We start from the raw sequence: 15,797 nt of genomic DNA, 5'->3' as shown, positions 1-15,797 counted from the left end.
TGCGATTGGATTGCTAAATTAAAAAAAAATCCAACTAATACATTCCCATCAGGTTACCTCTGTGTTGAGATTTCTCTTCAGTTCCGCTCTATCTAATTTATCAATTATTTTAAAATGGAATCTAGTGATATTCCTATTCCCAAGCAGAGAGGAGATGGTCGGGCAATTTGCTGTTATTCAGGCTTGGTAATCACACAGCTGGAGATAGATGAGGTTGCTCATATACAGACAATTAGTATGCATCTCCCGTCCAATCTCTGGAGTTGTTTGGAGAAGTTTATCATATTTCTTACATGATCATACAACATTCAGCCCATCGAAAATATTCCGGCTTTAGAATAATGCCATCTATTCCCCTCAAATGCATTCTCTGTCCCTCCCTCCCTCCCTCTCTCGTGCTTATCAGATGATTCTCCTACCCAGTGGCCTACACCAAGGGGTAGTTCATCGTAACCATCTACTCAGCACAGTCAGGGGAGGGAACTGGAACATCCTGGGGAAACCTCCCTGTTCTCAGGGAGAATGTGAGAATGGCACACAGACAGTAGTTGTCATTGGAACCAAGGCAGCCACGTTTATTTCTGGGCTTCTATTGATACAAGTTGCAGTAGTTTCTCTCGTTCAATAGATTCCAAGGACGATAATCGGCTACCATTCTCAGACCTTGAGTTCAATGGATTTATTGTCCTGAACATGTCACAGAGTTCATTGTTTCGAGGCAGCATTACATTTTTTTTTAAATTAGTGTAAAAGGGAAAGTGAGGTAGTGACTGTGGTTCATTATCCATTCAGAAATCTGATGGCAGAGGGGAAGAAGCTGTTTTTGTGCCACCTCTGTGCCAGATAGTGATGCAACCAATTGGAATGCTCTCCACCGTACAGCTGCAGACGTCTTTGGTGACGTACCGAATCTCCCTGTTTAACGTGGAAGACGGAGTTTCTCTCCTGCATATTGCAGGGACACAACATCTTACCAGCTGTGATTTCCTTTGGTTGTGTTGGACTTTGAACAGCGTATGTGTGCTAGATCTGTGACTGAGGGTAAATCCCTATAACAATGGTTCCTAATATTTGAATTTCATTTTGTTATAGGAGGGTTGTGGTATGAGGCCCAACGCCAAATCCTCCCAGGTTTACCAGATCGATCCTACTCGCTTTGAAGATCTCTGTCTAGCAGGGACAGCAGAGGTTGGCATCGCAGGTAAAGACGTCGCAGAATGAATGAGGTGGTGACTATTGTAATCCCTTGAGCATCACCTTAATTTAAAGAGGGAGAGGATTGAATGGATAGCAGATGGTTAGGGGATGTGGGCACGAAGAAGAGTTGTGGGTGTGAGAGCAGGAGGGGCTTTGGAGAGGTGGCTGGATGAGAAAAAAAATTGCAAAGGAAGTTCTTGAGTCGGAGGATGTGAAGGTTTTGAGAGGGGGAAATGGAAGAGATATCGGGAATGAAATAGGGAACTGACTTGAGCCTGACCTCACATGAGGAGATCTTGCCCTGGTTCACACTTCTACCGATGACTGTATTGTGCAGAGGACCCCAACATTTGTAATTGAGCAAACTTGCATTAAGCTCAGGGGAGAATGGTCTGAATACCTCGGTTCACCGCCCCACCACGATGGGGTGGCAGTGCCAAACAGCAACTGGGTGGTCCCAGTTTGATGTGACGCAGGTGAGTCACTCATGAATGCAGGCGGAGGAACATGAGGTATCTTATCCCAGATTCAGTTGTAGCTCCCACAGTAAATTGAGGTGAATAGGAGACACGTTCTCCCAGTGTCTGCATGGGTTACTTCTGGGCTCTCCGGGTTTCCTCCCACCCTTCAAAAACATACAGGGGTTGTAGGCAATATTTCCTCTAATGTCCAGTAATCAGTGTGCACAAAAATCTTAGTTGTGCAATTTTTGTTTCCTGTGATAAAAGTATGTGCCCACTGAGTGCTTGTGCAAATGTAAACTTAAAACTGTTTCAAGATCATTTTGGTACAGCTGATCTCTCATGGCTAATAAAACTGTATTGGCGTATTTTAATATAATACAAGTATGATTGCATTCTACAAAGTTACGGATTTAATTAAGATTTTATTCTATGCTTCGAACTACTTCGTGTGCACATTAATTTCCTTTGTGCGCTGGTGATAAAACGTGTGTGCACGTCCACATGCACACATCTTAGCGGGAACAGTGGTTGTAGGTTAGTTGATGTGTTTGGAGAGCAAGGACTCATGGGCCAGAAGAGCCTGTTACCATGCTGTATGTCTAAATTTAAATGTAAAAATGTAAGGGTAGATAAGTGAGCCAGGAGGAGAAAGGATTAGGTGATTGATGCTGATGAGATGAAGAGGGCACCAGGGTACCCAAGCTGAGCCAAGCAGCTGTTCCTGTGCTGTAAATGCTCAGTTATACCATTGCGCCTTTGTAATGCTTTCCAAGCTGTTGAAAGATGGTGTTATTTTCCAGGATACTTCATGGATCATGCCGTTAACATCAAGGATCTGCCTGTGAGGTAATGATGAATGAGTTCTAAATCTACCAGTTGACAACCTTTAAGTGTTTCAGTTTCTCTCCTCGCCCTCTCGTCCGGTATTAGGTCTAGCTCATCAAGAGACCAATTGTAATGCCTACAAAACCACTCATATTCAAAAAGCACTTTCACAGTTTTAAACCACAATTACATTTTCAATTAATAATGAATTATATATATAGAAAACAATACATGTGGTATATATAATCCTAATCACCTCTCCTTCCCCACCACCCTGCTCCCTCCTATCTACCCCCTAAAAAAAAGAGAATATCAAAAATACATACACAAATTCAAATCAACCACTGTAAAATTGAAAATCACCACCAGGACAAGCTATTGAGAGTTTAAATCTTCAAACCAACATATTGTAAATATGGGCTCCATATTTTCAGAAAAAAATTATATTTATCACGTAAAATGTGTTATTTTTTTCAAGAGGAATACAAGATCTCAATTCAGTTTGCCATCTTTGCATTCCTAAATCCATATCCGATTTCCAAGTAATAGCTATACATTTCCTAGAAAGAGCTAATTAATCCTAATTTTAGACTAACCATTTTAACAACTCCCAATAAGAATAACATTGGATCCAGCGTTCTTTTCTTGATGGTGGGGAGGGTTTTGCCTGTGATCTTCTGAGCTGTCTTCATTACCTTTTGCAGGGCTTTACACTCGGGGTATTGATGTCCCCGCACCAGACCATGATGCAGCCAGATAGCACATGTCTGTAGAAATTTGCCAGGGTTTCCGATGTTATTATCAAACCTCTGCAAACTCCTGAAGAAGTAGAGGTGTTGATGTACTTTCTTCACAATGTCATTAGTATGCTGGGACCAGGAAAGATCCTCTGAGTTAGTGACTCCAAAGAGCTTAAATTTGCTCTCCCTCTCCACCTCTGATCCCCAAATGATCACCTCTGGCTTTCCTTTCCTGAAGACAGCAATCAGTTCCTTAGTTTTTATAAGAGTACTCCAAGCAAAAGAATCAGGGTTGACACCCCTGGTGCACTGCTGAGGGATTGCTGCAGGGTTGGTGAGCTGTCATTTGGAAGAGATATCAGAGTGGGAGACCATCAGGGACATGATAATGGTCCCATTGCTGACATTGGAGGAGGAAGAGGGGAGTTCTTTCTGGTGGCCAGGACCTTTATTAGTCTTGTCAATCGTACCCTGGTTCCTGTCAAACATCTGAGTGCAAATTGGCAGCTCTGCTTCCAAGCTGCTCTGAATCTGACTTCTTTCTTCTCACCTTCACCATTGGTGTATGCGCCTTCAGCTACCTGGTTCCCTAACACTAGAATTTATTGTGCCCTTTCCCAACCAAATAACCAACCTCTTTGACCAAGGTTTGAATTTCTTTTACAGGTTCAGTAACCCCACCCTGGTATCCGGCACCTATAGGAATTGGTAGATGCCACGATAAGTGAATTTTCCGGTTGGCATGAGACTGAGTATTAGTGAACTAACGATGAGATGCACCAATTTTAAACTTCCGTATTTTTAACCTATTTATTTTCCACTTTTTTTTTTGTCGGTTGCTTGAATTCAAGATCACAGGGGTTTTACGGAATCTCCATTTGTTGTTCCACATTAAATTTGCCTGTTGTTCCCATGAAGCTTCACAGGCTAATTGACTGTGTGGATGAAGGGCGTGGTCGTGCAGTCCAGGCATGAATGGTATTTCTTCTGTTCCAGGATGGTGTGCAGCAGTACGTGTTACCGTGCAGAGACGGACACAGGGAGGGATCCTTGGGGTCTCTACAGGGTCCACCACTTTACCAAGGTACCACCTCTTAACTTGCTGCTTGACTTGATTTGTTTTTTGGATTGTCGGCAGCGTTTGGGGGCAGGGCGGTGAATGGGAAGTTACCCAGCTTGTGACGTGGAAGACCAGGATGAGCCACCATCTCCTGGAGTCCCTCCCACGTCATCTGGTTAAGATACTCCCATTGTTAGGAATTTTGGAATTCTGATCCAAAAGCTCGCAAAGTAACTTTGGCAGTAATGGCAGGGGCATTAAGATGTGCAGTATAAAAAAAAATGGGCGCTTCAGCCCATCATATCCATGCTGACCATTGTACTTGTTTGTACAACTGCTCTTGCCCCGCCTTGGCAATTCAAGTGATTCAAACCTGGAGCCAATGGAATCTGGTCAACTGACCTACTACTTTGCAGAGAGGCCAGAGTGGGGCAATAACTCTCAGATATTCCCTCAAACTCCCCCTCCCCCCCCCCCCCCCCGGTGCATGAGACCATGACCGGATAATCCGGTGGTATTATCTAGTGTCAGGTCGCCCTTGCTTCCTATAAGAACATAAGATATAGGAGCAGAAATAGGCCATTCAGCCCATCAAGCCTGCCTCACCATTTAATCATGAGCTGATCATTATCCCACTCAACACCCCTGCCCAGCCTTCTCCCCATAACCTTTGATGCCCTGGCTAATCAAGAACCTATCCATCCCTGCCTTAAATACACCCAATGGCCTGGCCTCTATAACTGCCTGTGGCAACAAATTCCACAGATTTACCACCCTCTGGCTGAAGAAACTCCTCCAAATCTCTCTTCTCAGTGCAGGTCCTTCGATCCTAAGTTTTGTATTATTGTCCTAACCTCCCATCATGGGAAACAGCCTTTCTATGTCTACTTTGTCCATGCTTTTCAACATTCAGAAACGTCAGTTATGTATCTTTACCGTTGCTACATAAAGGACACTGTTTGACCTTCTGTGTTTTTACTTCAACCATGGTGTCTACAGATTTTTGTGATTTACTTTCAACATTCATTGAGATTCATTTCCGCCCCCCCCCCCCCCACCTCATTCTCCTAAATTCCAATAAATATAGGCCAAAAACTCATATTCCTGTCCCCTCCTCTCTTTTTCTCTCTCTCTCTTTCCTTCTAATCTGTCTCTCGAGCTCCCATTCATCCCTCAGCCTCTGTTCAAGGAAAAAAAGACTCCCAATAGCTGTAATGCTCCAATTCACAACATCCTGGTGAATTTCCTTTGCATCTTCTCCAACGCAATTTCATCCTTCCTATACTGTGGGGACAAGACACCACATATACTCTGGTGTGCCTGTAGAAAGCAGAGAGTATTCGCAAGAGACTTGTTCAGGAAGTCACGAGGCGTGGGATTCATGGAATGTTGGCTGTGTGGATTCTGAATTGACTTGCCTGTGGAAAGCAGAGAGTAGTAGGAGTAGATGAAATGCATTCTGCCCAAGGTCAGTGATTTGTTGAGTTCCACAGGGATCAATTCTGGGACACCTGATCTTTATAATTTTTATAAGTGACCTGGATGAAGAAGTAGAGGGATGGGTCAGTAAGTTTGCAGATGATACAAAGATTAGAGGAGTTGTGGATAGGGTTGAAGGTTGCTGTTGGTTATCACGGTAATGCGAAGGCAGAGTTCATGGTTAATGGTAGGATACTTAACAGTGTAGAGGAACAGAGGGCCCTTGGGGTCCAAATCCATAAATCTCTGAAGGTTGCCACGCAGGTTGATAGGACAGTTAAGAAGGCCAACGATGTGCTAGGCTTCATTAATTGGGGGATTGAGTTCAGGAGTCGCGAGGTAATGTTGCAGCTCTATAAATCTCTGGTGAGACCACACTTAGAATATTGTGTTCCGTTCTGGTCACCTCATTACAGGAAGGATTTGGAAACTATGGAAAGGGTGCAGAGGAGATTTGCCAGGATGTTGCCTGGATTGGAAAATCAGTCTACAAGATTATGAGAGGTATAGAAAAAGTGGACAGCCAGGGCTGGAGTAGTAAACACCAGAGGACATCTACAAGGTGAAGGGAAGAAGATTTAGGGAAGACATCAGGGATAAATTTTTTTTTTTTTTTTTACACACAGAGAGTTGTGGGTGCCTGGAATGCATTGCCAGGGGTGGTGGTGGAGGCTGGAACATTAGGGGTATTTAAAAGACTCTTAGACAGGCAGATAGATGAAAGAAAAATAAGTTACGAGGTAGGGAGGGTTTAGATTTTTTTCAGTACAACACTGGGCTGTAATGTTCCATGATCAAAGTTTTGTGATGGTCAGAAGATAAAGAATAGAAGCAGGCCTTTTGGCCCTTCGAGTCTGCTCCGCATATCCACCCTGAGCTAAATTGTTCTCATATCTAGTTCCAAGTTTCTGCCTTTTCCGCATATCAGTTGATGCCTTGACTAATTAGATTCCTATCAATCTCCCCTTTAAATTTCCCCCCAATGATCGGGCCTCCACAGCTGGATGGGGCAACGAATTCCACAAATCCATGACCCTCTGGCTAAAGAAATTTCTCCTCATCTCCGTTTTAAATGTGTGCCTTCTAATTCTAAGACCATGCCCTCTTGTCCTGGATTCACCCACCAAGGGAAACATCTTAGTCACATCGACTCTGTCCAATCCTTTCAGCATTTGAAATGTTTCTATGAGATCCCCTCTCATTCTTCTATATACAATTCAAGAGCTGCTAAATGTTCCTCCTGTGTTAGCCCTTGCATTCCTGGAATCATCCTGGTAAATCTCTGAACTCTCTCCAACATTATTACATTTTTTCCTAAGATAAGGGGCCCAAAACTGCACACAGTTACTCCAAATGAGGTCTCACCAGCGCCCCATAGAACTTCATCAACACCTCTTAACTCTTGAACACTATTCCCCTTGAACTGAAGGCCAACATAGCATTCGCTTTCTCTACTGCCAATCCATCCTGTTGGTTAACCTTTAGGGTATCCTGCAAGAGGACCCAAAGTCCCTTTGCATGTCCGAATTTGGGATTTTCTCTCCATCCAAATAATAATTTGCCTGTTTATTTCGTCTTCCAAAATGTCCAACCGTACATTTCTGAACATTGTATCTCATCAGCCATTTCTTTGCCCACTCTCTTAAGCTGTCCAAGTCTCTCTGCAATCTTTCAGTTTCTTCAACATTTCCTGCTCCACCACCTATCTTGGTGTCAACTGCAAACTTGGCCACAAAATCATTCAATCCATAATCTAAATCATCAATATACATTGTAAAAAGAAACAGCCCCAACACCGACCCCTGCGGAACACCATTAATAACCGTCAACCAACCAGAAGAGGATCCCTTTATTCCCAACCGCTTTCTGCCTATCAGCCAATGCTCCATCCAATCTAATATCTTTCCTGTCATTCCATGGACTCTCATCTTATTATGCGGTACTTTAAGGCCTTTTGAAAATCCAAATACACAACATCCAGAGCCTCTCCCTTGTCCATTTTACTTGAAATTCCTTAAACAATTCCATTAGGTTGGTCAGGCAGGATCTTCCCTTCATGAACCCATGCTGGCTTGGACCTATCATGCACCTCGAGGTATTTCATAAACTCTTCCTTGACGATCGACTCTTAATAACTTTCCACTTACCGACGTCAGACTAATAGGCCTATAATTTCCTTTTTTCTGCCTCCCTCCTTTCTTAAACATTGGAACTACATTTGCAACCTTCCAATCCTCTGGAACCATGCCAGAGTCTATTGATTTCTGGAAAATCAATTCCAATGCCTCCACAATCTCCAAAGCCGCCACCTTCAGAACCCATGGGTGCACCTCATCCAGTCCAGGAGACTTATCTATCTTTAGTCCATTCAATTTACTGAGCACCATCTCTCTAGTAATCTTGACTCTACTCAAATCTATTCCCTGAAACCTCTGTCTATCAGGTGTGTTGCTAATGTCTTCCTCAGTGAAGACTGTCGCAAAATACTCATTTAGTTCCTCTGCCATCTCTTCGTTACCCATTATAATTTTCCCAGCATCATTTTCAATCAGACCTATATCCACCCGTGTCTCTCTTTTACTCATTATATTTTTTTTAAACTTATTATTCTTTTGTATGTTATTTGCCAACTTTCTTTCATAATTCATCTTTTTTCTCTAATGACTTTCTTTGTCTCTTTCTGTAAGTTTTTAAGTTTCCCAGTCCTCTGTTTTTTGCTTCCTTGTATGCCCTCCCTTTTGCTTTTATTTTAGCCTCAACCTCTCTTGTTGGCCACATTTGTGCCATTTTCCCTTTTCATAATTTTCTCTTGACATATATCTATCCCTGTGCTTCGACATGCTCCCCAAAGATCTGCCACCTCGAATGTTTCTGTCAACTTGTTTGTGTTCCCTCCAAGGTGGAGATGTTTGGAGTGACCGCTGCTGAGACTGGAAATGAGAGCAAGGAGTTACTGGATGAATTTGTGTCACTACAAAAGGAGATTTTCTCTGACCTTGGGCTCCACTACAAGTGCGAATGACTCCGGGCAAGTCCGTTCTGGTGGCGAGGTCGAGGGTCGTTATTGCTAGGATATTTTAATAAGTGCAGACTTTCCATTTAGTTATTTATTTGTTTATTATTTTAAAAAAGCTTTTGGCATCTTGGCCTTTATAAATCAGAGTATTGAATATAGGAGTTGGGATGTTACGTTAAAGTTGTATAAGACATTGGTGAGGCCATATTTGGAGCATTGTGTGCAGTTCTGGTCACCTAACTACAGGAAAGATATCAATAAGATAGAAAGAGTAGAGATTTACTAGGATGTTGCCGGGACTTCAAGAACTGAGTTACAGGGATAGGTTAAACAGGTTATGACTTTATTCCCTGGAGTGTAGAAGAACGAGGGGGATTTGATAGAGGTATTTAAAATTATGATGGGGGATAGACAGAGTAAATGTAGGGTAGGTGAGATACAAATCAGAGGACATGGGTTAAGGGTGAGAGGTGTAAAGTTTAGGGGGAACATTAAGGACAGCTTCTTCACACTAGGTTCTGGGAGTGTGCTGTCAGCTGAAGTGGTAAATGCAGGCTCAATTTTAACATTTAAGAAGAATTTGGGCAGGTACATTGATGGGAGGGGTACGGAGGGCTACGGACTGGGTGCAGATCTGTGGGACTAGACAGAATAATAGTTCAGCATGGACTAGATGGCCTGTTTCTATGCTATAATGTTCAATGGTCCTAATGTCTCTCATTATCTCCTGTGATGAAAGCATTGCCTTCCTTGTTCCAGGAAGAGTCGTGCTAAGGTGGTTAGGACAAGATTCTTGCACCTGATTCAAAGTTGCAGCAAGTTAATTAATGTGTTTGGCACGTCTCATCTCAAATAGTGAGGAAAAACAATCTGCTGGGAGGATCTCAGCAGGTCGGGCAACTCAGTGGGAGAAAAAGAATTTGCAACAAAAGAGAGGGTCTTCCATCTGGCAGAACTTGATCTTGCCCTGGCATGATGGCTAGAGGGCTGTTTCCATGCCCTGTGCTCCTGCCCCCTCGTACCCCAGTCCCCTTCGTTCTTGCTCCTTCCGCGCCCCATGCTCCCATTCCCCTTGCTTCCAGCAAAGCATTCCTGTCAGTTGCTTTTCCCCCTGGCCTTTTCTACATTGCAGAAAATGGGCTCAGACTGGGAAAACGCTTCACTGAGCACTTTCGCTCTGTCTACATCAGTGACAGGGATCTCCCAGTGGCCAACCACTTCACTTCTGCATCCCACTCCCATACTCATGTCTGCCCATGGCCTCATGTACTATCCCACCAAGACCACTTAAATATTGGAGGAACAGGACTTGATTTTCCATCTGGACACTCTCCAGCTGGGTGGCATTAACATCTGCTCTCCATTTTCCCCTCCCCATCTTCGTTCCTTCAGCTCTCCCTCTCTGTTCACCTAGCCATCCCTTTCCCCATGTTTGCTGCCGATCTCTCCTTCCCTTCTCCACCTATTACCTCATGCCTTTGCCGACCCTATTCCTCCCCCACCCTTCCGGCCTTACCTTTTTGTTCGAATGCCTGCCGACGCTTTTACATGTGAAGGGCTCAAGCCTGAAACGTCAGCCTTGTAACTTTATCTTTGCTATATAAAGTACACTGACCTGCTGAGTTTCTCCAGTATCGTGTTTATATTTCAACCACAGTGTCTGCAGACTTGTGTGTTTTATTTCTACCCCTTGCACCCATGTCCCTTGCTCCAGACCCCTAGCTCCCTAGCCCCATGCTTCCAGCAAAGCATTCCCGAAAGGTTCTTTCTCCCTCTCCTTATTTTCCTGTTGCTTTGAAACTTTCTCATGGAGAGATTCAGCATAGAAACGGCCCCTTCCTTCCTACAAATCCACCCACCTATTTACACTAATCCAAGATTAATCCCTTTTTATTAATCCTTCCCACATTACCCTGAGCTTTTGACAATGAACCTACCAAGCTGCATGTCTCTGTGGTGAGGGAGGAAACCCATGGGAACAGTGTGCATGCTCCACACATGCAGCACCTGAGGTCAAGATTAAACCTGGGTCTCAGAGCTACAAGGCAGTGGCTGTACTAACTGCACCACAGCTCGTATTTCTCCCACTTGACATCAACTCCCTTTTGATTCTCTTGCCACATTAAGTGATAATTCACAGTGGCCAATTTCTCACCAGCACATCTTTGGTGTGTGGGAGGAAACCCACCGGTAAACACCGGTGACAGACACTGGGCGTATTTGTGGGGAGGATACACCTCCATGGCCTTTTGAGTTTGCCCTGTGCCTAGTCCTGTCTCTTCACATGTGGTTGTCAGCATCACTGCTCTCTGGATGTTTTGTTTGGCAGGATTCTGGATATGCCAACGCAGGAACTTGGGCTGCCAGCCTACCGCAAGTTTGACATCGAAACCTGGATGCCCGGCAGGGGTGATTACGGAGAGGTGGGTTGATGGGCTGACATGCCAAACTTGAAATGAGGGGCTGCGAGGCAAGACATGGGAAACTGCATCTTGTCGAAACCGGGGAGATGGAGGGGTAATGTTTCCCAGCCAGGGCTGACTCGCACATTCGGGACTCTGACGAGAAATGTTCTCACCCAAAATATAAGAGTACCGTGGGAGACAGATCAATTGATTCAGGGTGGCATGGTTGGTGTAGCACAGTGGTTTTCAAACTTTTTCTTTCCACTCACGTACCTCCTTAAGTAATTGCTATTCCTTAGGTGCTCTGTGATTAATAAGAGATTTCGTAAAGTGGCATGTAAGTGGGGATAAAATGGTTGAGAACCACTGCTCCAGGCCCAATTGTTACTAAAAAATTTTGCTTGAGGAAAAATTGCCATTGTCCCATTTCCTTTGCAGTTATAAACCGTGCACATAACAAGTCAATTAGGCATGATTAAAACAGTGGTTTTTAAACATTTTCTTTCCACTCAAATACTAATCACAGAGCGACTATGGCATAGGCATTACTGAAGGTATATTGTGTGGAAAGAAAAAAATTGAAAAACACTGGTGTAGTGGTTAGCACAACGCTGTTACAGTCCCAGCGACCTTAGTTCGAATCCCACGCTCTCCATAAGGAGTTTATACATTCTCCCTGTTCCTACATGGGTTTTCCCTGGGGGTTCTGGTTTCCTCCCACCCTTTAAAACATACAGGGGAGTAGGCTAATATGAATGTAATTGGGCGGCACGGGTTTAAGTGGCCAGAACCGACTTCTACCGTGCTGTAAATAAAATGTAAAAAAAAATCGAATATTGCAGGGGTTATGGGAAAATAGAGCTGAGTTGAAAGATCAGCTACAATCTTATTGAATGGTAAAGCAGATATGAGGGACTGAATTCCCTCCTCCTGCCCCAATCACACGTTTTTTTAACATAAAGCACTATAATTACATGCTTGCGAAGATTAATGAGCCATGACCAAGCTGTGTGATTCACTGGCGTGCAGTAGGCTCACTTTCTGCAAGCAGATCTGCGAAGTGCAGTCCAAGAAAGTGTGAAAGGAGATCTTTTGGAGTTCCTCCCACCCCAGTTTATCCTTCAGGGTTCACTACACAGCCCCTTGGTTCCATGGGCCATTAACCCTTTTTGAACCAAACGGCTCTTCAATGTTGGGCACACACAGAGGGGAAAGATTTTCAGAGCCCTGGAGGGGACAAAAGTCAGGGGAAGCTCAGGTTTATTGGGGCGGAGCGGTTAGCGCAATGCTGCTACTGCAGTCGGGATCGGGGTTCGAATCCTGTGCTGTCTGTAAGGAGTTTGTATGTTCTTCCTGTGTCTGCGTGGGTTTCCTCCGGGTGCTCCAGTTTCCTACTACCATTCAAAAAAAACCGTACCGGGGTTTGTAGGTCAATTAGGTGTCATTGACAACAAGGGCTCATGAGCCGAAAGGGCCTGTTTGTCTAAATTTAATTTAATTTTTTAATTGTCATGTTTACCAAGGAGCAGTGAGAAAGCTTGTTTTGCAAACAGTCCAGCTAGACACGCCATACATAATACAGTAAGTGAGACACCGTACGGTGTTAGAGAGAGAGCAGTTAGGCCAGGTGGGAAAGACATTGTCCTCGAATCTGGTGGTGCGTGATTTTACAGATGTTCATTTCCACTCCCGTGTTGCTTTTATTCCTTCTTTAAAATCACAACAATAATTATTTTAAATCTTTCTCTTTGCTTAGTTATCCAGTGCCTCTAACTGCACAGATTATCAAAGCAGAAGGCTGAATATGATGTACCATGATGAAGCAAACCGGTTAAAGTACGCTCACACTGTAAGTAAGAAAGCAGCCTCTCGTATCCTGCCATTACTTCCAGCTGTCTCAATCACTGCAATGGAGCAATCTTAAGATTGCCTTTGAACTAATGGGGCTTCTTCCAACACAAAAAGATTAAAAGGTTTCGAACAAGATGTCCTGAAGTGCCCTTCCACTCAGTGAAACTTGAAGCATGGCCACTGTCATGCTGAGGGAAACATGGCTGCAAGCTGTGATAATCTACAAGAATGTGGGATGAACCTGCATGGCTTTTTATTTTGCTGTCAGGGATACAATGGGCCGAGCGGCCTCCTCTATTCCTCTCTATGGTTCAAACTCCAATGGACTGGAATTTTCTTTAAATTTGAATTCAGGCCAACAGACCTTGTTGGCTCACAAGTCCATGCCGCCCAATTAACCTACAACCTACATTCTGTTTTCAGTGTGAGTTGAAAGATGTAGGCCTGTTCTGGGAAGATGGAGAGTGCCCCTTAAGTTATACATTAACTTGAGTGCACAAACCAAATTTGTCTTCCTTGGGATTTTATCGTAATCAGGTTTCAGGCCATTAAAGGATTGCTAGGATTTAAATTTAAATTTAAACATGTAGCACAGTAACAGGCCCTTCCGACCCACGAGCCTGACCTGCCCAATCGCACCCAACTGACCTACAAATCCCATACATTTTGAATGAAGGGGCCCGGAGAACACCCACGCAGGTCACAGGGAGAGCATACAAACTCCTTACAAACAGCGCTGGATTTGAACCCAGGTCGTTGGTGCTGTAACTGCATTGCTCTAACCGAGACACGAACCGTGCCACCTGATGCAGTGACAACTTCGTGTTTGTCCCCCGTATCTGCGTGGGTTTTCCCCTGGGAGCCTCCCGCTGTTCAAAACATATGGGATTTGTAGGTTAATTGGGCGGAACTTGGGAGGAAACCGAAGCACCTGGAGAAATCCCACGCTGACAAAGGGAGAACGTACAGACTACTTACAGACAGCGTCAGATTCGAAACCGGGTCGCCGGCGCTGTAATAGCATCACGCTAACCGTGCCAATCCAAGATCATGGGATCTTTTTCATTCATCTGGCACCATGGTTGCGATTTAAAGTCTCTGAATTGACAATAGGGGTGGTTCTGTTCTAAAAGTCCCACAAAGAAAAGCAACAAAGCCAACCAAAGAAATTTTGTGTAAATGCTCTGGGAGAAATTGGACCTTCAGCAAAGTGGTTTGTGAATGTGTGTGTACATAAAATAAAAAGTCATTTTTTATTGACAGTGCAGCTCATTTGCAATCTCCTACAAACTGCAGTGTGATGTCACCAATCTAGGCTGATCTTGATGGTAATTAAGGATTAACTATTAGCCAACTCATTTTTTTTCTATGTGTGACCGGGGTCAATGGGCTTGCATCAATTTTCAGTCTGATTTGCAGAGTGCGAGGCGGCTGTCTTCTGCGTGAGATGTTAAACTGAGCCCTTTTTTGCCCGGACATGGTGTTAATATAGAAGAAAGGCAGGAGAGTTTCCCTTGGTATCCAGGCTAATACTTCTTCACTCTTATTAACCTTTACATAGATGTCAGGGCTGGCTGTGTGAGTTGGCTGGTGCGTTCCGTACATTACACCGGAGAAGACACTACAAGAGGACTTCATAGACTGTAATCCACTTTAGGATGGCTTTATGGGAATGCTCTTTATTTTCCGAAATGTTGCCATTCGTGTGTATTTTTGAAGGCAGATGGGGATCAGAGGAGTGGCGGGTGTTGTGATTGGAAGGAAGGATTTGGGATGCTATTATGAAAAGCAGCAGCGTTCAAGATGAGAGAGTAAAGGTTTTAGACCCTCAATTATCAGCCAAGCTCAATTTTGTCTCCTGTTCAGATTGTTGCTTTCATACAGTGATTTTAGGGACACATTTCCGATTTTAATTCTATTTCAGCTTGATGCTTTTTGACAGGAAGTGATACATTCAGTGAATTTTCTCCTTGCCTCTGCTCCAACCCAGATCAACGGGACCGCGTGTGCTGTTCCACGCACTCTGATTTCTATCTTGGAATGTAACCAGATGAAGGTAAGCCTGCAAATCTCAGGCTCCCCATAGAAGTTAGAAATCGGTATTTATTGTCGTGGACTCGTTACAAAATTCGTTGTTTCACGGTGCAAACATTTGTATAAACCACCTTACAAAATAAATAAAAAATAGTGCAAGAAAGAGTCAAAGTGAGGCAATGTCCATGGTTCATTGCATTTGGATGGAAATGGGGAAGAAACTGTCCTTGTGCCGCTGAGTGCTCGTCTTTGGGCTCCTGAACATTTTTCCCGATGGAAGCAGAAGAGGCCACGGGCAAGATGATGGGGGTCCTTGAGGATAGAGACTACCTTCTGTAGACACTATCTCTTGTAGATGTGCACAGTGGAATGAAACCTGGTGCCCATGATGTCGGAGGCTGAGTTAACAACCCTCTGGAGTTTTTTTCTTGTCCTGACAAACTCAATCAGGGACTCACTGAAGGATTCTTACCTCTATCAGGTCACCCCTCATCTTCCGTCACTCTAAGGAGAAAGGACCAAGTTCACTCAACCTATCCTCATAAGGCATGCTGTCCAATCCAGGCACCCTGTCCATAGCATCCACATGTCAACGTGTCCAGAAAGATGGATTTCCCATGATTCTTGTTCTAAAAGTGTCTCTACTCTATGCACTGCTGTTGCCCCACGGACTACACTAACGAGACATGAATTATTAGATCAGGTCTGATCGGACACTATTTATTA

General features: G+C 44.0%; 1 protein-coding gene across 1 annotated transcript in view; it reads left to right on the top strand.

Moving 5' to 3' along the window:
• Positions 1 to 15,797, top strand: part of sars2 (seryl-tRNA synthetase 2, mitochondrial) — a 60,758-nt gene that overhangs the window by 40,360 nt on the left and 4,601 nt on the right. The window contains exons 9-15 of the mRNA XM_069907767.1: positions 1,093 to 1,201; positions 2,462 to 2,507; positions 4,223 to 4,310; positions 8,665 to 8,777; positions 11,111 to 11,204; positions 12,943 to 13,035; positions 15,028 to 15,093. Of these exons, the coding sequence (XP_069763868.1) occupies positions 1,093 to 1,201; positions 2,462 to 2,507; positions 4,223 to 4,310; positions 8,665 to 8,777; positions 11,111 to 11,204; positions 12,943 to 13,035; positions 15,028 to 15,093 (609 nt within the window). The remainder of the gene's footprint in view (positions 1 to 1,092; positions 1,202 to 2,461; positions 2,508 to 4,222; positions 4,311 to 8,664; positions 8,778 to 11,110; positions 11,205 to 12,942; positions 13,036 to 15,027; positions 15,094 to 15,797) is intronic.

Source organism: Narcine bancroftii, chromosome 13, assembly GCF_036971445.1.
Source record: "Narcine bancroftii isolate sNarBan1 chromosome 13, sNarBan1.hap1, whole genome shotgun sequence".
NCBI lineage: Eukaryota > Metazoa > Chordata > Chondrichthyes > Torpediniformes > Narcinidae > Narcine > Narcine bancroftii.
The sequence above is the reverse complement of the archived record's forward strand: the minus strand, read 5'-3'. Positions and strand labels throughout refer to the sequence as shown.